This window comes from Callorhinchus milii, unplaced genomic scaffold, assembly GCF_018977255.1.
Source record: "Callorhinchus milii isolate IMCB2004 unplaced genomic scaffold, IMCB_Cmil_1.0 Scaffold1, whole genome shotgun sequence".
In the NCBI taxonomy this organism is placed as follows: Eukaryota; Metazoa; Chordata; class Chondrichthyes; order Chimaeriformes; family Callorhinchidae; genus Callorhinchus; species Callorhinchus milii.
Window position 1 is genome coordinate 5,894,214 of NW_024704742.1, and position 27,963 is coordinate 5,922,176.

General features: G+C 42.3%; 1 protein-coding gene across 1 annotated transcript; it reads right to left on the bottom strand.

The window, feature by feature from the left end:
* Positions 1 to 920: 920 nt before the first annotated feature.
* On the bottom strand, positions 921 to 27,519 carry LOC103182162 (paladin-like). The gene is made up of 19 exons (XM_007899044.2): positions 27,353 to 27,519; positions 26,751 to 26,853; positions 24,889 to 25,068; positions 23,340 to 23,504; positions 21,658 to 21,818; positions 20,384 to 20,459; positions 19,550 to 19,698; positions 19,108 to 19,189; positions 17,814 to 17,918; positions 16,641 to 16,736; positions 15,903 to 16,037; positions 14,616 to 14,732; positions 13,759 to 13,938; positions 12,446 to 12,643; positions 11,164 to 11,304; positions 9,335 to 9,406; positions 8,601 to 8,741; positions 5,000 to 5,155; positions 921 to 1,082 (listed from the first exon to the last, which is right to left on the bottom strand). Exons 1-19 carry the CDS (start codon positions 27,517 to 27,519, stop codon positions 921 to 923), a joined length of 2,586 nt encoding a protein of 861 aa, XP_007897235.1.
* Between the last annotated feature and the right edge of the window lie 444 nt (positions 27,520 to 27,963).

Sequence of the window (27,963 nt, forward strand, 5' to 3'; positions counted from 1 at the left end):
CACGGGGTAAACTTCCACATGTATGCGGTTGACACACAAATCTACTTCGCCTCCTCCAGCCGCGATTCCCAAATCAAAATGAGCTGCGCTGAAACCCTCGTCCATGCCTTAGTCACTTCCCGGCTGCACCTTTCCAAAGCCAAGCTCCACTGGCTCCCAATTACTGAACGGATCGATTTCAAGACCCTCTCACTCGTTTTCAAATCCTTTCATGCCCTCGCACCTCGCTACCTAACCCTAACTCTCCCCTCACCTGGCTCCGGCCTCCTGTCTGTACCCATCCCCTCCACTCCACCATCAGTGTCCATGCCTTCAACCACTATGCCCTGAAACTTTCTTCCTCTCTCCCCACTCTCAAATCCCGCCTGAAGACCTTCCCTTTCGATCGTGCTGGCGGTCACCTACCCCCTCCCCCCCCCACCCCCCACCTCCCCGACTTTGGATAAGACTCCGCCACAGTCAAGCACAAAGGTACTATATAAATGCAAGTTGTTGTTGTTTTGCTCCTCCAATGAAGCTATCCATCCTAATTATATTTGTTGCTCTTTCCTTATATATCGTCACTCTCCTCTACGTAGAAGTTTCTGTGGGATGGGACTCAGGTGATAGAATACATCATAGGAAACATTGCTCTAGATGAGGTGAAAATTAAAATAAAAAGCACCGGTCAGACACCAGTATCTATTTCCAAACAAAGAAATACATTTTCAGTCATGGGGTGAAAAATGTGACACATAATAATTATCATGTATTTTTCACCCCATTTGTAAAATATCAATGACCAATTCTTCTTTCTCTACAAATAACTCCAATTCAATGTTGAGAACGTTTTGTACTGGAATGAAAAATTATGGGGAAACAATGGGCTAAATGCCTAATCTTTGAAAGTTAAAATAAAATGTGAAATAGGTTTTAGTTTATTATTCAGTGTATGAAAATAATTTCCCCCAACAGGGAATTTTCTGTCCGTGTTGCTGTTGCCATCTGTAGCGCATTCTGCACATTGGGGTATCTTCTGGGTCCTCGAACTCAGAGAATCCCAACTTGTCCAAAATTTCAAACACACCTGCTGGGGCAGCTACCTGTAGAAAATGTAATGAGGAAATGAAAGGTTAAAGAGGCACTATGCCAAGAAAGTAACCGTAACATCACAGGCTAATAGTCAAAATGTCTTTCTAGGAATTTATAGAGTCTAATTTGTGGTATTTCTTGACCAGATTAAGAAATAATCTGCTCACAGCAATATCCCGGAAACAGCCAAGACGTGAATGAACAATTTTATCTGGAGGATTGTTGGCCAGGACACTGGGAGAAACTTCCTTCCCTTTTGGAATAGTGCCATGGGATCTTTTATGTCCACCTCATCAGGCAGACGCCTGAGTGGTCTTGGTTTAACGTCTCATCCAAACGACGCACCTCCAGTAATGCAATGTTAGTTTAAACTGCTATCTGGAAGTGCCAATGTGGAGCTTGAACTTTAAACCTTCCAATTCAGAGGTGAGAGTACTACCAACTGAGCCCGGCTGACACACTATCTTGTGTACATGAAGGTAAGCGCCATTGTATCACGGATAAACCACCACGACAGTACAAAGAATGGGAATCTGGTTTTGACATTAACAGTAGCCGAACAGCCAATAATAATAGAAATAATAATAATAATAACTTACATTTATGTAGCACCATTCATCTACAATATATAAAACTGACTCAAAATAAAGTAAGCGTTACAGATCTACAGTGACTATCGTACACAGGAGAATATCCTGTGAAACGCATTCAACAATGTGACGTCACTTACCTTCAATGCTATGTCAAATGTAAGTATTATTATTGTACGGGCAAACACAGCAGCTAATGGGTGCCAGCAATAACCAATAACAGCCAATTGATTTGAAATGGTCCGTACAAAACGAAGGTCAGGCCACAGTTGGAATACTGTGTGCAGTTTTGGGCTCCACATTGCAGAAAAGATGTAAAACGCTGAAGCTGGTAACAGAGGAGGTTGTTGCCTGGAATGAGGAATTGCAGTTGTAGGGAAAGGCTTGGTGAACGGAGATTAGGATGAATGTTTTCACACAGTTAGTGGGAGTGTGGAAATGTGTAGCCAGCTGTTGGAGTGGTAATCGTGTGCACATACAAAACAGACTGGACACATGGAGAGGAAATGAAGTTGAGAGATATGGGGACAGAGCTAGAATATGGGACACTGGCATGCCGCCAAATTAACTAAGGATAGGAGTATAAGCACCGGCCAGCTGGAACGAAAGGCCTGTTTTAAGGCTGTACCATCTGTGTATCTATGACATTTGGGAGGACAGGTTCAATTAGGAGAACAGAACCAAGGTAATTGTGAAAATGGGACTCCACATATTTTTGAGCACAGCGGCTCCATCTGAATCACAAGGCAGAAAGAGCTCAAAATTCGCAACTCAATTACAAGGCACTGGGACAGTCGAGAGTTTACAACCGAGCCGGCGTTGGATTCGAAAGGGGTGGGGGCCAGAGGGGTGCGAGTGGGAAGATGACCGAAGGCCTGGTCAGAGACAAAGACCTTGAGATGGAAGGAGGCAATGGAAGGGATAAAGCAAAGGGACACTATGCATTTGGCTGTATTCCCTTTCCATATGTCCTGACTGTAGCCACAAGTTTCTCTAACTATAATTTCCTCATCAACAATATTGGTAATGGAGTCTGATTATAGATTCCATTACTTTTCCCTCCACAGATGTCAGACTAACTCTCCTACAATTACCTGGATTAACCATCTCCCCTTCCTTGAAGATGGGTGCATAATTTCCCTCCAATGACCCATGAAACACAATCTCTAAGGTTTAGTAACTACAGCTGTAGTAACCAAGTTTGCTACGAACTTTGAGATGCTTCAAAGCTAAAAGGTACAATGGGATAATAATTCCAGCTGTGTCTACATTTGTTCTATTTTCATAACATTTGGAGCATATGGAATTTGACAAGTTGTTAATTTAGAAGCTGGTTTTCAAAAGAACTTCTAGAAAACTAACTTCAATATTTAGGACCAAATTAAACTATTTACCATAATCTGGAATTCTGAAAAGCTAAGAATATAGAATAAACCTCAACCCAGGTGAATTCGTCTCTATATAGGACGCAATAAGCAGTGTATCAGATGGAAGCCTCCTTGAAACTTAACCCACCCAAAAAGGAAAATAATTATAAGTTGCTTACCTTCCTCGAGGAGGATCATTACTAAGATTTGTTAAGAAACAGTCAAAATGAGAAATCCGAAATATCAGTCAAAGACTAAGAGGATCCAGTAAAGAAAAATGTGTGAATCCTGTGGTTTCAAAAGTTGGACAGCCTTTGGGCAAAATATGTAAAAAAAAAAGGAAATTGAAAATCACAAAACAGATGAAAATCAAAGACAAACTGCCAAAGAAAAGTTGCTTGAGAAATGTTATGTGCAAGTAGAAGTGCAAGTCAAAGATAAAGAGAACGTTTGGGTGTTGACGACGCTTTTAAATTAAATGCAGGAGCACAAGTATATGTCATTTCAAAGCGAGATTACACAAAATTGTAGCAAAGACCAAAATTCCATGGCATCAAAATAAAAATGGCCAGGTATTGTGTAGCCTGTAGCTCAGTGGTTAGAGCACTCGCTTTGCAAGCGAGAGACCTGAGTTGAATTCCAGGCAGAGGGCGAAATCTTGGGCAAGTTTCCTTACTCCACACACCTAATAATAATCCCTCCAAAAAACAAAAACAATAATAAATTGGTCATTTTCAATCCATGACTGTTTGTGGGACATTGCTGTGCGCAATTGGCTGCCGCGTTTGCCCACAAATATACAGTCAATTCACTTTACAGTATATTCTGTGAAGCGCTTTGGGACGTCCTCCCGATGTGAAAAGCGCTATATCAAATGCAAGGATTATTATCATTATTATTAGCAGACAGATATCGAACATCTTAAAACAAGAAACCAAATTGTCATTTCTAGTTGTCGTACAAAAAAGACCAATCACTTTTAGGTCTAAGTATTTGCAATAAACAAGAACTGGATGGTGAAAAGGACAATTAAAGCAGTGTAATAATGTGATGAGCAGGAATACACGGATCTGTTTCACGGATTCCAACCTAGGAGGTCATTTGGCTGATTTTATTCGCGTATAAAACCTCCCCCTCTGGAGCTAAATCCCCTGTATTTAAAAAGGGAATACAGAAACAAACAAAGGAATGTACAATGCTAGAAAAGATCATTTGTCTGGCAAGGTTCATTTGCTAATTACCTTTGGTTGCTCTGAATAATGCTCCCAAACCCCACTGTGAGTATTAGACTTAGTGGAGTCCTGTAGCTCAGTGGTTAGAGCACTCTCCTCGCAAGCGAGAGACCTGGGTTCGGTTCCCAGCAGGATTCCCAAGGATTATTATTATTATTAGGACCAGACCTAACACTGTGAAGCCATAACAGCAAAATACTAGTCCTGTTTGTAAGTGGAATCCAAGAAGAAAAGGGGACAAATGTAAAGCTGCATCATCAATTTTGTCCTGTTCTTCCCAATATTTGCCCAACATTTTGCCCTGCCCGGGAATCGAACCCAGGTCTCTTGCTTACGAGGCGAGTGCTCTATCTGCTCTGACCAAATGCATAAAGAGGAATTAGCTTTCTGTCCAATTCACAAATCAAACTTTCCAAAGTACCACCACCAACAAAATCCATCATCTTGGTACTTCCAGTAGCTGTAGTAGCTTTGGAAACAGTAAAACATGGCTATCATTGGACTTTCATTCTGATGCTTACCTGTAAAGTCCTGCTAGGTATGACATTAATTGTGCTGTGATGACATAATGTCACATTTTGTTCCCCAAAACACTCCCACTTGAAATAGGGGTTCAAACGTTCAATACTTTCTTTTTTTAAAAAAGTGCTATTTCTGCGTCTGAGTGAAATACAAAAACTTGCGCGTGTAGCAAACATCTTCAGCATGTCGGAGTGCTGAAATAGTTTCAGTCTCGTACCTCAGTGATCCAAACTTTGAAGGATCTTTGCCATCCTCCTTGCTTCTCCAGGTGCAAATAGGCGTTGAAGAGAATTAGGTAAAAATATCGTTCAAGATACTGCAGACTGCGTAGGTGTAAGCGTGCACCATCATCTTGGTTCTTCGCTGATTTTGACTAAAATAAAAATTAGAAAAAGGCCTACATGTACAAATATATGTCGCAGAATCAACCATCTTTGTTCTATTCAAACAGGGTAACCAGCCAAAGGACGCAGAAAGATTTCGATGCGAAATCTCACAACGAATGGAGCGCAGTCTCGAAATCAAAATCAAAACCAGAATACGAAAAGTACAATATTTCAACTCAGACATCGTGTCCCCAAAAGTCACCCTTACAGTTTTTAATCAGTTGGACAAACAAGACTGCTTGAGAAGGAAGAATTGATCTAGGATAATTTGCAGTCATCTGAATGATCCACAATCTGACCAATACTTGGCATAGAATCTTTGACAGGATACTGTGGGAAGCCATCCTATCCACTTTGCCTGTGCTGGAGCTCGCTTCCCCCTCTTGTGCAACCTACTTAAATACTCTTCCCTTGGTTTTCCGCCATATCCTTGATGTTATGACTGATCACATATTTGACTCCCACTCACATGTGTAGTCTGTTGACCCGACATTCTGGAGTCTGCTGTGAACGTTTTGTGAAGTGACTAACCAATGTGGAAATTCCAGTTTCTCTGCAGTTCGCTTTTCCTGGCTTCTTTCAACAGCACAATCCTGGTGCCGAGTAAGCCTGGTACCCGGCATTGGGCTTGGACCTCGACAACATCAAGATGGTTGATGTGTTACAAGCTATTCTGTAAATGTCCGCCTATCACACTGAAAGGCAAATGCCCGGCAGATAGCTGATGAGAAAAACTCTGAGTCTTGGGGCGACAGCTGCTGGAAGGAGTTTGTACATCCAGCACCTTGATTTCATCTTGATTGGTTTGCAGAGAGGTAAACAGGTGCTGCTCGAGCTCCACTGGTGGAATCATCGCTCAATCGGAAGGGATGTGTATCTGCGTTGTGGGCAGAAAGATGGTGGCAATGTTTTCGTGCACTTCGTGATGAGCTATGCTCCCCTCCAAGAAGCTCACACAGACTTCCAAGTACTCGCCATCCACCTAGTGAGGGTTCAAACCCGCCCTTGTCAGATGTGGCATAAACAACTGGTTACTATTCTCCTTGCAGGGGAGGGAATATGTCACCTTACAGCTGAACTGGCTCTACGGGTGACATGTTTGGCAACGGATTGTCAGAAGTGAGCCAACCCTCTGTGTTGGTCTTGATTGTCTGGTTCCTGAGCCAAATGGGTCTGCAATGCTGACGACAGTCCGGGTAGCCTGGCTCATTGGAAGGACTTGGAAGGGCAAACCAGTCACTGGGAGGAAGGATTCTTCCCACCCAGCTCCTGTTAACCTCGCAAGCCAAAGCCTAGCGGTGGTCCTAGCTCGAAATGTAGTGGGAAAACTTGCCAGGAAGTGTTTTGAATGGCAAACAATTTATTTTTGTCTGGTTAGATTCCAGCAGTACCCCAACACAGATTCTGGGATCCCCAAAGCTTGGCCCTTGCCAACTGTGCCTAATGCTCTCTGGAATTAAATAAGGAGGATGTGTCTCTCCAGGGCATAGGTGGGATGCATGAAATTCTCAGTTTGGTTTGGATACTGTTAAGCATGGTGATAGGTTGTCGCATTTGTCAGGAACCTAGGTGACCAAAAAAAACGAGACCATAATAGATTACAAACCTCTGGTAAATGAGAACTTTCCTCCCCCCACCCTCCATTGATAAAGAAACCATCCAACTCGCACCTACATTTTTTGTTCTTATTACAAATCCACAGCCTCTGGATTTCCAGTTGACTAACGTAATATTATTATTCCCCAATAATTGTTTGTGGTGCATTTCTAACATTTTTCCAACACTTCTATCTTGATGACCCTGATTCCGCTAATCCATTAGGTCTGTTCCATTGTTAAATCTAAATCACGGCCGGTAATTTGATTCATGTAATGCTTTGTGTGAGAAACTTTGAGAGAAATCCTTTCAAGATCAAGTTCAGAGATTCCCACCAAAGGGAATGTGTGTGAGCCAGATGATCATTGTAGTATGAGCAGTTTGCATGCAAAGGCAACAATGAAATCACAACAACAGCACCACAAAATTACATTTGTGGAGCGCCTTTCACTTCGGGAGGATGTCTCAAAGAGCTCCAGCACCTGGCCGTTTCCAGGAAGCATCTCTGAATCTCAAAAGGTGAGATTAACAAACGTTTGTTTTAGTATTCATCAGCCTCAATGACAGATAAAGTGCGATAAATTCAAAGTGAAAGAAATAGGGCAGAAAATCTGTGCATTCCACGGCTTGGCTCAGCGGTAGCTCTCTCGCCTCTTGAGTCGGAAGGTTGTGTTGAGTTCAAATCCCACATCGTGACTTGAACTCACAGACTGAGGTGACACTCCAATGCAATGCTGGGGGGGGTGGCTTGTTGCACTGCTGGAGGTGCCATCCTTCGGATGAGACATTAAACCGACTTCCCGTCTGCCTGTTAATTGTTTTTTGGTGGTGGGGGTGGGGGGGGGTCGTCTGACACGTGCGGAAACTCATCACCATGCTTAAGAGTCCCGGACGAGGTAAGATTAGGGATTCTGGGATTTGGGACATTAACATCTAGGGATTCCGAAACAGCACCAGCATGGTGAGCCCTGGTGAGCACGGTTTCTGAAAGTAACAACTGATGCTCGGACTCCAGTTACTGGCTGATTGAATAACTCCATCTCGGGCGTTTGGTAGCTGCTCACGTAGGTCAGGGCTTTGGGATGTCCTCCCGGCGTGAAAGACGCTCTTTTAATGTAATTTTGTCGTTGTTTTTGTAGGTCATTGGTAGTAGACAGGATCTTGTTAATCTCACTAACTGGCCAGTCAGAACTCTCCTCGCATGTGATTGGCATTTGAGCAGTTGTTTCCTGCATTCCCAAGTTTCCAGCCTGTCTGGAATATTTGAGCGTTGTTCAGCTGGCACCAAAAACCTCATAAACTGACACTAACTCTTTCAACGTTTGGCTCCTTGAAATTTTTTGACAGTAGACGCCCCCACTCTCTGGAACTCCATCCCAGACTCCCTTCCCCCCTTCAAAGTCCTTCTCAAGACCTTCCTTTTTGACTGTGTCTTTGGTCATCTTCCCAACCCCCTCCCTGGGGCTCCACCCCTCTCAAATCCAACCCCCAGCTTGGGTGCAACCCTTGGACTGTCCAGCACCTGATTACATCTTCCCGATGTGAAAGTCACTGTAGAAATGCAATTTGTTGTAAATGCGACATATGCATTAAAGGACCCACGGCACTATTCAAAATAGGGAGTTCTTCCTTCTTGGCATTAATCTCCCAGGTAAAATTGTCGTTAGCTTCACGGCTGTTCGTGTGACATTGCTGTGCACAAATTGGCTGCCGCGTTTGCTTACAAACACACAACACGCTTTGCAGTGAAATCCTATGAAGCGCCTTTGACGTAAGGTGCTATATCAACATTGTGAGTTACTATTACTGGCTTTGTGAGAGAGAATTGAATTGTACCTTTCTGTAAATATTGATGATGAGCTCTCTGAGATGGTGCATCATGGGTGTCATTGAGTCGCTCACAGCATCTAGGGCTCTGTCCACTTCTTTCTTCATCTCATTCCCATTGGGAAGAATACGGACCAGCTGAAGAATGGCCTGAGCAAAATGACAGTAGAACCTTGGCAATGGATAATGTGGAAGAGCCGTCCTCAACCACATTAGGCTCCACAAGCCCGTCACCACTACCTTTGTTGGCTCAGCTCCAAGGAGCTGTCTCCCATCCCACAGTGGATTGAAGTCGAGATTCTTGCTCTCATTTCCAAATGCCTCACTCCATCCATCCTACTTCTGTAACCGACTGTAACCCTACTCTCTACACTCAGCAACCAATTAACTGTTCAGGCACCCAACTCACTCTGGCCCCACCACTGACGGGCGAAACTATAGAAGGGCTTGTAGCTTTTTTTTTGTTGAGTATTTGTTTTCCTGGGTTGATCTGATGTGGAGGGAACAACTTACAGAAGTGACGTTTTAATAAATGTCGTGCCATCTATTCAAGATTTATACCTTTCAACATTTTAATAATGGTTGCAGTATCTGCCCAGAATTTGAATGCTATTCCACTCACTGGGTGTGTTAAATCTTTGACAAAAGTATTTACAATAGTGACATTTTAAAGTCTTTTTCCCCCATGACAACTGATTTTCAAACACCATATTTATTGCCAACATTTTCCAACAGTTTCTTACCTCAAACTCTCCCTTTGTGTACTTGGCATCGGGAACACTAATCAACTCCTCCTCCAGTGCTTCTGGAAAGCCCTACAGACACCAATTGGAGATTTAATCATCTACACATACGCAGATCATCAACGAGGCATTGAGTATGATCAGAATTTTTGTTGTCTGACAATATTAACTTAAAACCTTCTTCTGAAATGAATAACAAGGTTGTCTTGCAAAGATAAAACCATGTTTAGTCAAATACAATAATTAATAATAATCCTTGCATTTGATGTAGCGTTTTTCACGTCTTTGAAAATCTCAAAGCGCTTCACAGAATATCCTGTAAAGTTAATTGACTGTATATTTGTGGGCGAAACGCAGCCAATTGCGCAAAGCAGCGTCCCACAAACAGTCGTGGATTGAAGTGACCAAATTATTCTTGTTTTTTTATTTGAACGATTATTATCCGCGGAAAAGCGATATGCCAATTGACTAGCAACCGCGTTCCTACTTACTGCTGGGTAAACAGAGCCGTGTGGAGTTAGGAGACATCCCCAACATTTTGTCCTCCCGGGAATCGAATCCAAGTCTCTCACTTGTGAGGTGAGTGCTCTTACCACTGAGCTACAGGACTCTATATACAACAATTTGCTTTTTACATGGGAGAATGTCTCGAAGCACTTTATAAATATCTTGGTATTAAATCTTAAATTAGGTATTAATATATGATAGAGCTCTATAAAATATGAGTTCTTGCTTTTGTAAGGAAGAAAAACAACTTGCATTTATACAGCGTCCTTCATGTAGGATAACATCTCTGAGTGCTGCCTCAGAATTTGTCTCACACTCTCCTTCACAGAAAGATTACTCAACTCCATTCAGGGAAATCTAATTACCGTCTTCCCAGGAAAGATAATTATAAACTGCTCCTCAAGAAGTAGCAAGTTCTTGGTAACACATAGCCTGCATAAGCACTCTCTTGATCAACACAACAGTGCCAGACTACAGCCAGGAATTGACTCATCAAACCAGTGGGAAAGGGTGAAACTAGCTCTAATTAATAATAATAATAATCCTAACACTTGATGCAGTGCCTCATCATGTCTTTGAGATGTCTCAAAGCACTTCACAGAATATGCTGTTAAGTGAATTGACTGTATATTTTGTGTTCGTTACACTGAATAGTAACTAGTTGCTTAGCACTTTGAATAGTACTCAGTGTAACCAACAAACATCCAAATATAAGAGTTTGTGCTCGTGAACTCGGAGGCTTGCCAATGGATCCCAGAAGCTGTCACCTTAAGCTTTCTTCATTTTTCAACAAACATCCATTCAACAATTATTGATCCACTCAGATCTGGCAAGGATGGTGCGATGGGCAAACAGAGCGGGAGAGAATACAGCTTGTGGAATTCTGGATGAGTTGAAGCTTGTGGAGGGTTCTTGTTCTGAGCGTTCCCTGCGCTCAGCCGGCTCTGGCCTGCTCCACGTCCCCCGACCCACCCGCCCCACCATTGGCGGGAGAGCCTTCAGCCACTCTACCCCCAACCTTTGGAATTCCATCCCCCAATCACTCTGCCTCACCCCCTCCTTAACCTCCTTCAAGTCCCGCCTCAAGACCCTCCTCTTCGACCATGCCATCGGCCACCCCCCTTCCCCTCCCCTCCCTTCTCCCCCCTGACCCCAGCTCGGGTCTGAAATGCTGTATACTGTCCAGCGCCTTGGGACGTCCTCCCGACGTGAAAGGCGCTATACAAATGTAATCTTGTTGTTGTAAACTATAATTTAAAGCCAACAAACCATAAAAGATACAGCAAAGCAAGACACAAATTGCAAAAAGAATTATAAGTTACCTTTATATGCCAAGTTATCAGCACACAGATGACCATGGCAACCGTGGTTCTTTCTTTGCCATCATGACAGTTTAGGACAATAGCTGAATTGCTATCTGTGGTTAAAGTTGAACTCACTAGCTTCAGAAAGGAGTCAAAGTCCTATGAATACAAAACACCATAATAATAATATATACTGCAGAATTCACCGCATATAAATCAGCAAGATTCCCCAGCAGTTCTCAGGCTCGCTAGAAAGTACCATATTGTGGATAGAAACCACAATTGTACTTTAAAATACTGAGAGTATAGGGGCCTCATACAGCGTCCTATTGACCATTCTGAGAAGAGTAGCTGCAAGACTAGTTGACAGTTCCTGGCATTCATCTGTGAGTTGACCTCAACCACCTTTCCTGGCAATCTTGTTCCAGTTGTTGATTACCCTTTGTGTAAAGAATAAAAACTTCCTGGTGTCTGTCCTGAAATTGCCCTTTACAACTCTAAACTGATGTCCTCTTGTTCTACTGTCTTGAAACATCCTAAAGTATTGATCTGGGTTTACTTTTTCGATCCCATTTAAAATGTTATACACCTCTATGAGATCCCCTTCTGAGGAGTTTCCTCTCAAGACTGAAGAACGCTAACTATTCCTCTTGTTGCTCAATAATATGGTTTCTACCTATGCTACCATTCTAGGTATAGGATTCCTCGAAACCCAACAGCAACAACTTGCATTTATATGTAGGGTAGTGCCCCAGAGGGCTTGACAGAGGCTGACTGTCTGTGAAAAAATCCTCCCAATTTCTAACTTGGCTCATTTGGGAATGACTTTAAATTTATACAGTCTAGTTTCTGATTCATTGACCAATGGAAATCATTTTCCCTTTACAAATTCTAAACCCCTCATAAATTAAGAACCTCTGTCAGGTCTCCCCTCTCAATCCTCTCTGCTCTTGGGACACTGCTGTGCCTAATTGACTGCCGCATTTTGCCCACAAAATATACGGTCAAATCACTTCACAGTATATACCGTGAAGTGCTGTGGGATGCCTTGAAGATGTGATAAGGCGCTACACCAAATGTGAGGATTATTATTATTATATTATAAATAAAAGGAATTAAGCTTGTTTGCCGTTACCTCTAAAACAAAAAAAACTATTCAGTTAGCATTCACAAATGATCTTCAAGTACTCCGGAGAAGGGATAAAGGCAGTTGGGATTGGCACAGGGTGAGGAACTAGAACCACACTAAAAAAAAAATCAGCTCATCTAAATATCATGTGCAGGCAAGAGTCAAACTTACCTCTTCCGTGGGAGCTGCACAGTCTGTAACGGGAATGCGCTGGTAATAAAGCTGGGAATATCGCAGAGCCATTTGATTATAGACATCATTGAGTGTTAGGCATGAGCTGAATACCTTCATCTCTTTTTTGTCCTCTTGCCACACCTCAATTGTGGTCTTACAGGTCAGGATATCCATTTTTGCAGCATTCTCAATTTTCTGTATCACACACAAAAAATCCCAATGTATTTCTAGGCAAATGTGGGTGCAATTTCCATGCAACGATATCCCACAAACAACCATGAAGTGAGTAACCAGTTTGTCTGGAATAATGTTGGCCAGGACAATGGGACAAACTCCCTTTTTTATTAAAAAATATTCATTAACATCCTCCTGAACAGATAAACATTGGTTTAAAATCTCATACAAAAAAAAAACATGTCATACCAGGCTGTGACTTTTCATAATTCCATGTATTCTCTTTTCCATGTTCCAGATGTTATTCTCAATACCTCTGCAAGGCCTCAAACCTATCGTTGTTGGATGTCAAATGACTTGCTAGTGACTATCCTCCTGGAAGGCCAGGGCAGGAAAATGGAGCTTTGGAGCTGAACTGGCTTCATGATGATGTGTTTGGCAATGGAATGTCAGAGTCAAGTTGTACCTCTGTGGTGGTCTCGGTGACACCGTTCCTGAGCCAAACAGGTCTGCAGTATTCCAGGGCACTGTTGATGACAGATCAATACTTGGAGGGGCAGACCAGTCCCATTCACCTGTTAACCCTGCGAGCTAAAGCCCTAAAGGATAGAGCTACAACCTGTCCTACACGTTCCTCATGGAAAGAGAAGCCAGCCTGCTCCTTCTTGATCAAATGTGATCAAAAGCAAGCCTCCAATGCGTGTGATACATGTACAGTGTCTACCAGAAACACCACTTTAAGAGCCACTGAAATCAGCGAGATCCATCTGTAGTTATCGGTCTCTCTAGGGTCACTATTCTTGTGCATAGACACCACAATTGCATCCTGGAACACTGATGGGATCCGTGCCTCAGAGAGAGTCCTGTTGACCAGCACAAGGAGGGTGGCTCTAAGGCGAGTTGGGGGTTCCTGGCTTGGACCTGTAACATCCTCACCATTCTCCATCTCCTTCCTCAGAGCAGTTTTTAGGAACTAATCATTGATACCGTCCGCACCAGCTGCCTTGCCATTGGTGCCGGAGTCTGGAATCCACCTCCTACCATCGGACCTGGAAAGGAGGAAAGCACTTACCTGAGGGATAGTTTGTGCTGGCGTTGATCAAAGAATTTTGTGCCTGGAAATAAAATTGCATTACCTCCAGCTGTTCCACAGTTGCCGCAGGAATGATCGTCTCCTGCTGGAGGTTGGCAACATCCCTGAGTGAGTACATTTGTTCATCTGCTGCCAGCACAGCTTCCTCTCGCAGGTTCACACACAACACACTGGTAAACTTTCTCTTATCATCCGTCAGGTAGGACAGTAACTGCGCCAGTCCCTGTAATCAGACCATCCTGGAGTTTTCCAAATCATACTTTATCCTGATAGTTGATTATATAATAATAATAATCCTTGAATTTGATACAGCGCTTTATCGCGTATTCGAGACTTCTCAAAGTGCTTCACAGAACATACTGTGAAGTGAATTGACTGTATATTTTGTGGGGCGAAACGCAGCAGTCAATTGCGCACAGCAGCGTCCCACAAACAGTTGTGGACTGAAGTGACCAATTTTTTTTTGAAGGAATTATTGCCCCCGGAAAAGGGATCCGCCAATCGACTAACAACTGGGTTCCTACTTCCTGCTAGATTAACGGAGGCATGTGGAGTAAGGAAACTTGCCCAATGCTTTGCCCTGCCAGGGAATCGATCCCTTGGTCTCAGTTGCGAGCAGTGCTCTAACCACTGAGCTACAGGACTCCACTGTTTATGTTGTTACAGCTCCTTCGATTAATCTGCACACATTCCAGATACACAAACATCTAGAATATGTACCTGTGCAGCACACTGCACATGGCAAGACAACCAGCATCAATGCGTTCAAGTTGTCTCCATCTTAAAGCAAACCAAGTGAGACCCATAGTACTTTGAGTGCTGGGATCAACAACAACTTCCATTTATATAGTGCCCCTCATGCAGGGTAGCGTCCCAGAGTGTCATAATCTGACTGCTGACCTCTGTGCTGGGCTGGGCTATTCCACACACTGGCATTTTGGAAACTTTTCTGAAGTTTGACACTTTCATCTGTCTCTGGGAGCTCATTTCATCAAGATCCAGGTAATCATCAGCAACCTGTAGGTTGCAAGCAAAGGTATAATTTATAACAATAATAATCCTTGCATTTGACATAGCGCTTTTCACGTCTTCGAGAGTCTCAAAGCGCTTCACAGAATATACTGTAAAGTGAATATATTTGTGGGCGAAATGCAGCAGCCAATTGCACACAGCAGCGTCCCACAAACAGTCGTGGATTGAAGTGACCAAATTATTATTGTTTTTTTTTCTTGAGGGATTATTATCAGGCGTGTGGAGTAAGGAAACTTGCCCAAGGTTTCACCCTGCCGGGAATTGAATCCGGGTATCTCGCTTGCGAGGCGAGTGCTCTAACCACTGAGCTACAGAACTCATAAACTGTAGTAGCACAGAAACAGCCCATTCAGTTCATCATGAAAATCCTGGTGTTTTTCTCCAAATTAGCCACCTGGTCTAATACCACTTTTCCACTCATTTCTCTTTTTCTTTTCAAGCACTTAATTCCTTTTCAAAAGAATAGGAATAGGAACATTGGAACAAGAGTAGGCCATTCAGCCCCTCGAGCCTGTTCCCGTCATTCTCTAAGATCATGTCTGATCTGTACCTCAACCCACCCTTTCCCCATATCCCTTGACATCTGTGAATTCAACTGTGGTTCACAGCAGAAAATTCCGAGTCCAACCACTCGGTTTGTTAAAAATATTTTCTTCCCTCTCCCTTAAGTCTTCCAGTAATTACTTAAATTTGTTTCCTTGTTACTGGCTCACTGACCAGTGGAAATACCCTCTCGTTACTGGCAAAGAGAAATCTACTGGCAATCTAAACTGCTGCTATCAAATGGAGTTCCACTACAAGACTGCAGATTTCAATGAAAAGATGGAATAGCGGTCTTTTTTACAGACTATCTCGATGTTATTATGTCTTCATTCTTATTATTATGTTCAGAGAATTAAGCATTCTCAATTTTTAAAAAAAGTACAGCAAGAGGCAGGTATCCCCACGAGTTGTGAATACATATGTGCAGACAAGCACCAGATTAACAGCTATGCAGAGAAACAGAACGTAAACACAAAGTGAAGGACACCCTGCACTGTATTTAAACAGAACCCATGTAGGTCCACGTAAGTGGGCAGTTTGTAGGTATACAGACCATTTGTGTTGAAAATATCTCAGGCTTACTTACTGAATTAGGTGGACATAAAAACCTACCAGAACACAGAGTTGTTTGCTGATAAGTTTAATGGGTAGTTTCATCTCACTGATGGGAATTTCACACACTTGTCTGTAGAAGAAGGGGTTTCGCCTCATCCAAGTGCTGAACATAACTGTGAAAGCCAGTGGATACTGAAAATAGATTTAAATAAAGTTTCATTAACAATGTGCATTCTTAAGAGTACACTGCCCTTTTGTACAAGAAACGCAACTGTCACATTAAGCTGCCTATGAAAAGTAAGACAAGTGAGAAAGTAAGGAATAAGCAAGATACTGATAAAACAGGATAGTTTGCCAACCCTTTGACTACTGGCAAACAGACTCCAGTCTGGTAGACTGAAGACTAGTCTATGAGCATGAACAGCACTGTATAAATGTACGTTTTTGTTATGGTTGAAAGGTTTGACCTCTTCAAAACAGGCTTTAGAAACAGAGCAGTATCCAAGTTGCCACAGGGTTGTGTTTGCCCAATTTGACCAAATTATTTGAGGAAATGACCAGATGTGTGAACTTGGTCAGCCAGGTTTCTGATTCACACAGAAACTCATCACTGTGCTTAACAATCTTCAATATAAACTGAAGTATGCTTTGCTACGTAGAGACTCACTGTCTGATATGGAGTCTATAAATCTCTTTAACAACTGATGATATGGATGTTCAACATTGTACTAATGTAAAGCCCATTGCAATGGCTCAACACACATTGAGATACATTAAAAAAAAACACCTACTGACCTGTTCATAAAGGTAGCTATTGAATGCAATAAGGTAAAAATAACGCTCCAGGATCCGAAAGGCATTTTTGATCCATTGTTTTCGAGGATGCAGTCCCTAAAATAATGTAAAATAAATTATACAATAACTGCTAAATGATTATTTAGTCAAAATGTGCATTCTTTCAAACGTGAAACCCCTGAATAATCAAGCAGGATTCAATAGAAATCCATAGTTTCATTTTTTTCCCTTAGAATCAGATATTCGTTGACAATACTGTACAAAAAGAACAATTCACAAACTTAATTATCAGTTTAAAGTGTGATTCTTCAGAATGGGAGTGTCTGAGACCCTATTAGTGATTCTGCCAGTAACCAGAAGTGAAGTCAGATATTGATAGTTTAAGATAATACTTTAATACTTAATAATTATTATTATTATATAATACAGCGCTGAGAAAATAATTACAATCCTTGATTTGATCCAGCGCCTTATCACGCCGTTGAGATGAGTCAAACGTTTCACAGAATATATTGTAAAGTGAATTGACTGTGTATTTTGTGGGCGAAACGCGGCAGCCAATTGCACACAGCGGTGTCCTGCAAACGGTCGTGGATTGAGTGAACAATTTCTTTTTTGCTGCATTGTCAAAGGCACCGTCCTTCAGCTGAAACCTTAAAACCAAGCTACGGAGGGAGAGCATAAGAGGGGATGGTAAAAGAGCAAGAATTGGGATTAGGATGGATGGTTTCATAGAGGAGCAAACACCGGCATGGAAAAAAATTGCTGAATAGCCTCTGACTGTATTAAATAATGAAGAAATAGATTGTGTCTGAGATTTCCTACAGGTCAGCATCACACACTTTCAACACTTGTGTCTCCGGTTGTGTCACTCTGATTCTTTACTGAGGAAATATTTCAAATTAGATCCCAAAATCGATGAGACGATGGCTGTTGCTTCAGTGGAAACTATGTAATTTGTATGACAATCTGCAGCCTGTAAGCAGTGACAATTTTTACTTAAGTTGTCCAGTTATATTGTACAGTAATTAATGTCTAGATGACATAATTCAAGCCTTCTGCAGCTTTAAATATTCAATTCATTCAAAAATGGTTTCTAAATTCACCCTCAAATCATGTTTGCGCCCACAATGAAAATGTCATCTGAAGTGTTGCTGAAGCAGGATTTTGTACCTGGTTTCTCTGCATCTCTCCGAGGCCTTCAAGTTTATTTTTGTAAAAGGAAATAGATTCCTTTAAGTCATGCATTTGCGAACACATGCTGATGATGCTATTAACCTGAAATTGTAAAGCAAAACATCTTAAATGTTATGCACCAAAAATATTATTAGTATTGTAATTTTTAACTGAGCAATTTATTTCAGAGTAAGTATATATCAGAGGCGCTGAGCCACAAACTGCACCCACTTGACATAGAATCATACAATTTTACAGCACAGAAGGAGGCCATTCAGCCCATCGTGCCTGTGCCAGCCCTTTGAAAGAGCTGCCAACTCGTCCCACTCACCGGCTCTTAGCACATAGCCCTGCAAATGTTTCCTTTTTAAGTACCGATCTAATTCCCTTTTGAAAACTATGATCGAATCTGCTTCCCCCAGCCTTTCCGGCAGTGTATTCCAGATCGTAAAGACTCTCTGGGTAAAAAAAATAACAAATTTGTCTCCCCTCTAGTTCTTTTACCAATTATCTTAAATCTGTGCCCTCTGGTTACAGACACACTCGCCAAAGGAAACAGTTTCTCCCTATCTGCTCTATCAAAATCCCTCATAATTTTGAACACATCTATTAAATCTCCCCTCAACCTTCTCTGCTCTAAGGAGAACAACCACAGCCTCTCAAGTCTCTCCACATAATTGTAGTCCCTCAACCCTGGTATCATTCTTGTAAATCTCCTCTGTACCTTCTCCAAGGCCCTGACATTCAGTGTGGTGTCCAGAATTGGACACGGTATTTCAGCTGAGGCCTAACCAGCGATTTGAAAGGTTCAACATAACCTCCTTGATCTTATACTTTTATAAATCTGTTGAAATGATTGCATGTATGGTCCTTTCAAACAGCAAACTTGCCCAAATAGTCAGAAATGGTTCGAACCTAGTTCCTAGAGGTGTTAACCTTAGAGGAAAGTATACTGGAAAAGGTCCTATCATAAAGCATCAAAGACCCACAAAGTTGATGGAAATAGGCAATTTCCTAATACCATACGCATCGTAGGATCTCAATTCTCTCATCCAGTTTCACCACTACATCACTTTATGAATCTGCAATTAAAACCTTTCTCTTGGACAATGCTTTACACTGTTGGTGATAGTGATACTGCAAAGCTTGGAAAGTTCACTGCCACTTTAGAATAAATTGATAATAAAATGAAAACAGATTTTTCACAGGAACATTTACCTTCCCATAAAAAGGACCAACATAAGATTAATGTTTGGCATTATTTCAAAGGAAACCACAAAAAATATCATACCTGCGTAACGATTCTGCTGCCATTTGGAAAAGCATTGATGTAGTTTTGAACAATCTGAAAAGGACCTTTATTCTTCTCACACCTAATTTCATGAGAATTGATGAAGCAGATTATAAGTCAAGTACGAAGTTTCATAACAGATTCTATGTGAATGTGCCTCCTTCAAGGTGCATCTCAAGTCCTTCCACTTTGACTGTCCCTTCGGTCACTTTCCCACCCCCATCCCCCTGGCTCCCCACCCCTCTTAAATTCAACTCCCCTCTTGAAGCCACCTCTCGACTGTCCCTCACCTTCTGGATGTCCTCCCGTGAAAGGCACTATTTAAATGCAATTTGTTGTTGTTGTTGTGATAGTTATGAATCCATTATGAAATGTCATCTCGTTAAGATGTATGTTTCTATTAATGTTTCCATTCAGAGTAAATTCATTTTGAATACCTTACTTTTCTGAGTGAGGAAATGCTGTTCTATGAGCCATTATCAGTGCACCAAGTGTCATTCCTAAATTGGTGCGTCCAACTCCACTTTGACAGTTAAACACCAAGGCCGGAGGTGGTTTAACACTGTCCCTGAAGGTGAGACTGGGGCTCTCCTAGAACATCAAGATGAACATATCAAAGAGAACAAGACAAACAACAAAGAATTACAATCCATCTGAATTTTCAGAAATAAGGTTAGCGCTCGTAAAGGAGATGCACGGACACTTCATAATCATAGAATCATAGAATATTACTGCACAGAAGGAGGCCATTCGGCCCAGTGTGCCTGTACCAGCTTTATGAAGGAGCTACCAACTAGTCCCACTCTCTCGCTCTTACCCCACAGCCAGCCCTGCAAATATCCGTTTTAAGAACCTATCTGATTCCCTTTTGAAAGTTATCATCTTTTTCAAGCACTTTCAAAAGAATAGGAACATAGGAACAGGAGTAGGCCATTCAGCCCCTCGAGCCTGTTCCACTATTCTATAAGATCATGGCTGATTTGGACCTCAATTCCGCCCTTGCCCCATATCTCTTGATCCCTGTGAACTCAACTAATGTTCACAGCAGAAAATTCAGATTCCAACCACTCTGTGTGTTAAAAATATTTTCTTTCAGTAATTACCTAAACTTGCAGGGTTTCTTTTTAAACCATTTGTCTGCCATCTCAGTTAAGGGGGCCTGAGAGAAAACTACATCTTCTCAACATACAGTCAATAATATCTGAACTACTTTTACTGGACATCAAATTAATACAAATCAGTATATTTGAAGTTGCTGATATTATTCAACACTTACCCTAACCGTGCTAATGAAGGTGTCAAAATCTGCTTCTTCTGGAGAGCCATCAATTGGTAGGGCTAATCGCTTGTATCTAAGAAACCAAACACATCGTACAGCAGTCCTTTCTAACCATTACGGATACTTTCCCATTCTAGTTTGTTCATGTGAAGGTGCACAAGTTTCCGTCAGTGCAAGAATTAGTTTTCGCATAGAAATCTTAAAATGTTTGTACAGAAGGGGGCAGTTGTTCCTTCTCTTTAAAAGTTCAGCCATTCAGCTTATCAAGTCTGCTTAAGTCTATTGCAGCTCTTTCATTCCATTTCCCTGCATTTTCTACATATAATAATAATAATCCTTGCATTTGATCTAGCGTCTTGTCACGTCGTTGAGACACTTCGAAGCTCTTCACAGAATATACTGTTAAGTGAATTGACTGTATATTTTGTGGGCAAATGCGGCAGCCAATTCCGCACAGCAGAGTCCCACAAACAGTCGTGGATTGAGTGGCCAAATATTATTATTGTAATTATTTTTTAAAGGGATTATTACTGATCCGCCAGTCAACTGACAACTAGGTGTCTATTTCCTGCTAGGTAAATGTCGTGTGGAGTAAGGAAACTTGCCTAAGGTTTCCTCAGGAATCAAACCCGAGTCCTCTCACTTGCGACAGGACTCCACTGATGGGGTGTGAAAGGTTCGAGTTCTTTTATCTGCTCAGGTTGAGCTTTGCACTATAAAGCTTCCTTGTGTACCTGTCACCTTGACTAGCATTGGAGGGGAGTGAGTGAGCTGAAGAATCAGATTGCTTAATGTTGGTTATTGCTAACGTCCTCCCGACGTGAAAGGCGCTTTATAAATGCAATCTTGTTGTTGTTGTTGTTGCTATGTGTCTCCTTGCCAGCCTTTTGTGTTGAATAGCGCTATTAAGAGTGAGCGAGGTTCTCAGAGTTAGCGTTAGTTATTGCTGTGTGGAGTAGTGTTGCATCAAAATGGGAGAATTGGGGGAGGGGGGAGCTAAATGGTGTCTTCTGTACCGTAAATTTCTACGGTTCTATCACTGATCTAAAGGAGAGAGCGCTACAGATTGAACTAGATTGATGATGGCTCCCAGTGTCACTTGTTTTAATATTTTAGTCTGTTACAGAATGACCATCGAGCACAGATGCTCACAGCGAAGTGACAGGTTAATCGCAGGAGATATTCATATCTCCAGCAACCGCAATGGAAATACTAAAACAGCAATGCACATTGCTTCCAAATACCAGGTATCAATCTGAAATGTAAAGTACCTGAAGGATGTCTGTGTAAAGGCGTGGGGTCTATAGACTTCCTCCGACACATGCACATCTTCTTCATGCTGAATCTTGTACACGTGTGGCTCATCAACAAATTGTTCAATATCTTGATAGACAAAGCAGGTTTTGTTTTGCAGAATGGCAAAATCCATTAACTAAATATAACACAACATAGTAAGGTTGATTTTTTTGTTTTGGACCACCTTCGCGACACCCAGGCCAGTATCTCAGTCAAATGTCACCCAAACCCTCATTCGCACCCGTGTTACTTTTTGACTGGACCTTCTCAACGGACTTCTCGCTGTTTTCCCTTGTTCCACCATTCTTCAGCTTCAAAATTCCACCACCCATGTCAAACTCCACCCACCCACCCATCACCCTCTGGAGATTGCCAGGTACATAGGATCGTTCTCGTTCTCGTTCAACCAATGTATTCTGGAGTGCTGTAGCTCAGTGGTTAGAGCACTCGCCTCGCAAGCGAGAGACCCGCGCTTTATTCCCGGGCAGGGCGAAACCTTGGGCAAGTTTCCTTACTCCACACACCTCTGTTTGCCAGCAGTAAGTAGAAACCCGATTATTATTCGATTGGCAGATTGCATTTCCAGAGGTAATAATCCCTTTAAAAAAAATTCCCCTCTCCCTCCCCCACTTCTTCCCCCTCTCTCTCCCTCCCCTTTCTCTCCCTCTCTCTTTTCCTTCTCTTTCTCTCTCTCCCTCATCTCTCTCTTCCACTTCCCCCTCTGTCTTCCCCCCTTTCCCTTCCCCCCATCCCCTTCTCTCCTTTCTCCCTTTCCCCCGTCTCTCCTCCCTCCCCTGCCCCCTCTCCTCTCTCCCCCCCTGTCTCTCCCCCCTCTCTTTCCCCCATTCCCCTGCTCTGTCCACCTCAGCTATCTGCAGCGGCAGGAGCCGGCGGTTGGTAAGGACATAGTAGATAAGGAGACATGTTTGCTTTCCCTCAGCTCGGGTACAGACACGAACAACAACAACAGCAATTTGCATTTATATAGCGCCTTTCACACGGGATAGTGTCCGGCATTATTTCCACTCTCAGAGCTGTGTCCCCCCCAACTGCTGGCTCCTGCCTTTGCCCTGAGAGGACATTCACCAGAGAGGGAGGGAGGGAGGGAGGGGTAGTTGGAAATGTTGCAAATGGTCTTGGGCTGGATGCAGCCCGCGAGCTGTCTGTTGGAGCACCCTGGTCAAGACTGTATGAATTCCAAGTGCTGACGTGGGGCTTGAACCCCCAACCTTCTCCCAATTTTGCCAGCCTAGCACACCAACATTAAAACAGTTGGAAAGGCCAGGAGACAAGACGTGACAAATTAAGAAGCAGTGGTTAGATCAAATCAAACTCAGTTAATAAAAGGCAGAAGAACGTTAGAGATAGGGACGACTGAGGCAGGTAAGAAGTCATATGCTCTCAAGTTCCTGGGAAAATTAGATAAATCAGATGTGATCAGTTCGATTTCAAAGTCGTGAAAAGGAACAGCATCAAAGACAGCGACTTTGGAGCTTAGCATGAATGAAACGAAGTTGAGAAGAGCCATGATCAAGTTATATACTTAAAATAGAAATATAATATAGCAGGTTTATCTTAAAAGTGGCAATCAACTTTGAGATAATGGCAAGAATTAAGCCGTTTGAGTAAATAAAGGCGGACAATATGAATTATTTACCTCCCTTTTAATTGTTAATTCCAATTTTTCCACTTGATTTCTTGGACACAGATAGTAGAGATTTTCCTGCAAATGATTTCGATCACGTGGAGTATAAGGAATAAAATCATCCTCTTGAGGAAGAAAAAGTACAGGATCCTCTCGCACATTGAAGCAAATGATTTCCTTTGTAGATTTTTAAAAAAAAAAGAAACATAATTTTAGATATTTCTTTGCGCAAATAACAATAACTTATAACGTTTACGTTTATATAGCCACTTATCTATAGTTCGTCGGTGGAGTCCTGTATTCAGTGGTTAGAGCACTCGCCTCGCAAGCGAGAGCACCTGGGTTCGATTCCCGGGCAGGACGAAAGGTTGGTCAAACGTCCTTACTCCGCACGCCTCTGTTTACGAACCCGGTTCTTGCTTTGCAAGCGAGAGACCTGAGTTCAATTCCAGGCAGAGGGCGAAACCTTGGGCAAGTTTCCTTACTTCACACGCCTAATAATAATCCCTCCAAAAAAAAACAAAAAGTATAATAAATTGGTCATTTTCAAACTATGACTGTTTGTGGGACATTGTTGTGCGCAATTGGCTGCCGCGTTCGCCCACAAATATACAGTCAATTCACTTTACAGTGTGTTCTGTGAAGCGCTTTGGGACGTCCTCCTGACGTGAAAAGCGCTATATCAAATGCAAGGATTATTATTATTATTATTATTATTGATTTCTTGGACACAGATAGTAGAGATTTTCCTGCAAATGATTCCGATCACGTGGAGTATAAGGAATAAAATCATCCTCTTGAGGAAGAAAAAGTACAGGATCCTCTCGCACATTGAAGCAAATGATTTCCTTTGTAGATTTTTTAAAAAAAAGAAACATAATTTTAGACATTTCTTTGTGCAAATAACAATAACTTATAACGTTTACGTTTATATAGTCACTTATCTATAGTTCGTCGGTGGAGTCCTGTATTCAGTGGTTAGAGCACTCGCCTCGCAAGCGAGAGCACCTGGGTTCGATTCCCGGGCAGGACGAAAGGTTGGTCAAACGTCCTTACTCCGCACGCCTCTGTTTACGAACCCGGTTCTTGCTTTGCAAGTGAGAGACCTGAGTTCAATTCCAGGCAGAGGGCGAAACCTTGGGCAAGTTTCCTTACTTCACACAGAGCCTAATAATAATCCCTCCAAAAAAAAACCAAAACTATAATAAATTGGTCATTTTCAAACTATGACTGTTTGTGGGACATTGCTGTGCGCAATTGGCTGCCGCGTTCGCCACAAATATACAGTCAATTCACTTTACAGTGTTCTGTGAAGCGCTTTGGGACGTCCTCCCGACGTGAAAAGCGCTATATCAAATGCAAGGATTATTATTATTATTAGTCGACAGGCAGATCGCCTGTCTGTCTTATCTGACTCTTTTGATCCCCAATAGGACAGGTGGATCTTGCTTCGGGAACCTAGAGCTCCAGGAATGGTTTTAGCTGTAACCGCCAGAACACTTGTCACCATATTTTAATGAATTTCCCATTTAAGATCTAACGTTTCGAGTATATTTTCTACCTGGTATCCTGCCTCCTTCAGCGTGTGTAAAACTTGGCAGAAGCCATTCACAGTTGGTTGTCCCATTCCGTACACTGGATAATCACCCTGAGACTGTCGAAAGTTTGGTGCCCCACAATTACTGAGAGTAAGGAGGACATCAGCTGTGTTATTCAGATCTTTCACCATGAAGTACTTCCCCTGAAAGGATATAATTCATCGCTTAAAAAAAAAGTAACAGCAAAACATTTCACCGGATAAACGTCACAATTAGTTTTTTTTGTGACATTGTTTTTCCTTTTTAAAGTAATTTGCACTCTTCAGTGTGAGCGAAGTTAATCAACAGCAAACAACAACAACTTATATTTATATAGAGGCTTTCCTGTCGCAAGGATGTCCCAAGGTGCTGGACAGCCTGTATTTGCATCTGATGGATTCAGGAGGGGTGGGGGCCAAGGAGGGTGGGGATGGGAAGATGAGTGAGGATGCCGTAAAAGACAGACCTTGAAGGAAGCAAGGGAAGGGGTGAGGCAAATGGACTCCAGGATGGAGCTCCATCCCTACTGCTACACCCCTATGCCATTATCTGTTTATTCCAATTTCTGTTGAATATATTTGCTAATTAACTGTGTACCCGTTTCTCTTAAATATCTTCTAAAAGTACTTTGTGGATATTTTATAGTGAAAACCATAATAATAATAATCCTTGCATTTGTTATAGCGCTTTTCACGTCTTCTAGACGTCCCAAAGCCCTTCACAGAACACACTGTAAAGTGAATTGACTGTATATTTGTGGGCGAACGCGGCAGCCAATTGCGCACAGCAATGTCCCACAAACAGTCGTGGATTGAAAATGACCAATTTATTATTGTTTTGTGTTTTGGAGGGATTATTATTAGGGCTGTGGGCCCAGTAAAACGAAAGCTATATAGAAATGCTTATAAACCTATTGGTGTAGAGTCCTATTTGCGGAGTCCTGTACCTCAGTGGTTAGAGCACTTGCCTTGCAAGCGAGATACCTGGGTTCAATTCCAGGCAGAGGGCGAAACCTTGGGCAAATTTCCTTACTCCACACAGAGCCTAATAATAATCCCTCCAAAACAATAATAAATTGGTCATTTTCAATCCACGACTGTTTGTGGGACACTGCTGTGCGCAATTGGCTGCCGCGTTTCGCCCACAAATATACGGTCAATTCACTTTACAGTCTATTCTGTGAAGTGCTTTGAGATGTCGAGAAGACGTGAGAAGTGCTATATCAAATGCAAGGATTATTATTATTATTGTCCTCAGAGGGCACGTCTATCTGCCAGGAGCTCAGATCCATGAAGAAGGACTGTTTGCACACAGGTCTTATATGCCACAAGCTTGACCTGCACTGGGTCCTCGGTCTCTTTGAAGGAAGACAAGCACAACCAGAGTCTCCTTTGCCTTCAGGACAGTGTCCAAGCAAAAGTTGGTGTCGGCCACAGCCCTCAGGTACTGATAAGAATCAACAATTGGGACTAGCCTCCCTCGTATCTTCCAATCAATTCCCTCAAGACTATAACTTGTCTTGAGCCGAGCAGAACCGCGATTCCCTACTTGTCTCCACACTCAACCGGCTCCGGCCTTTATCACGTCTCTTGACCCTTCCGCTCCACCATCGGCGACTGTGCTTTTAGCTGCTACGATCAGAGACTCTGGAACTCTCTGCCTCAATGCCTCTGCCTTGTTCATCCTTCCCCATCTTCAGATTGCATCTGAAGACCTTCTTCTTTGCCTGTGCTTACAGTCACCTCCCCTCTCTTCGGCTCAGTGTCAAGCTCTGCCACTAATTAAGCACTCTGACATAACCCTATGTGAAGGGTGCTGTATAAATGCAATTTGTTCTTGTACTTACCTGCACAAGGAAGTGCTCAGGCAACTTGTCATTTATCCTGCCAGTAATGTAATGGGCCTTAAGAAAATCATCATGAATTTGAAATTCTTCCTTCAAATTGTACCTAATAATAGGCAGAACATGTGAGATTAATATAATTTATTAACTAAACATGAATACTATGATATGCAAATTGGTCGTAGTTTTGTTTCATATTTATCCTAACAGATACAAGTTTGTCATCTCATGCTTCCAAAGACAACCCCCACCATATTTCCGTTGTAGCAACCGAGTTTTTGTAAAGTGACTCCAATACCTTGGCCTCTACTGCCCTGCATGGGTTGAGGCAAACGTGTGCGGTTAACTTGTTGCTCGCCATGTCAAACAGTTTGATGGAGCAATAAAAAAGGCAAACAGAATATTGGGCTATTTTGCCAAACCGGCAGAAATCAGCTCTTTACGCTCAAACTGTAAAGTTCCAATACCATGAGTTTCACAGATGTTGCCATGGAGAATTGGCACTGGGGAGTCTGCTCCCAACACATCCAGTTTGATAGATATCAAACATATTGCTCAATTGAATATTCTTTCCTTATTAATTGAAGACATCAGCAGTTACTCACGTGATCACAACAGGTGATACGTTGTTGGTGATGATGGATTTTGCTTTGCCCGCAGTAGTACTGATATCCTCAGACTGGTTGGCAGCTGCAGACGGTTTGTGAATGGTAGAGTTTGGCTGGGCAGCGGTTGGCACACGTTGCTGGCTGGCACTGGCAGTTGTACCCATACTAAACTTACAGCTCAACAAAGCAAAGCAAAGAAATTTATTTATCACCGAGAAAGAATCGGATATTCTGAATAACAAAAACTGAAGGCAAGTATTCTTCTTGTTAAATTATTATTATATGAATAATGCTTGCGTTTGATATAATAATAATAATCCTTGAATTTGATATAGGGCCTTATCACGTCTTCGAGACGTCTCAAAGCGCTTCACAGATTATACTGTAAAGTGAATTGACTGTATATTTTGTGGCGAAACACGTCATCCAGTTGCGCACAGCAGCGTCCACACAAACAGTCGTGGATCGAAGTGACCAATTTATTATTTTTTTTAAAAAAAGGAATTATTACCCCCAGAAAAGTGATCTGCCAATTAACTAATAACCGTGTTCCTACTGACTGCGAGGTAAAGGGTCGAGACAAATATTTCTTGAGGAGGGGAGCAAGG

What these genes read in the sequence shown, in the direction of transcription:
- LOC103182162 (XM_007899044.2), bottom strand. Translation starts at nt 27,519, where the DNA reads ATGGGTACAACTGCCAGTGCCAGCCAGCAACGTGTGCCAACCGCTGCC. An exon ending in CCTTCATTAGCACGGTTAGG is followed by an intron (nt 19,699 to 20,383) that starts GTAAGTGTTGAA and finishes TTGATGTTCTAG; the next exon opens with GAGAGCCCCAGTCTCACCTT. An exon ending in TCAAAGTTTGGATCACTGAG is followed by an intron (nt 1,083 to 4,999) that starts GTACGAGACTGA and finishes CATTTTCTACAG; the next exon opens with GTAGCTGCCCCAGCAGGTGT.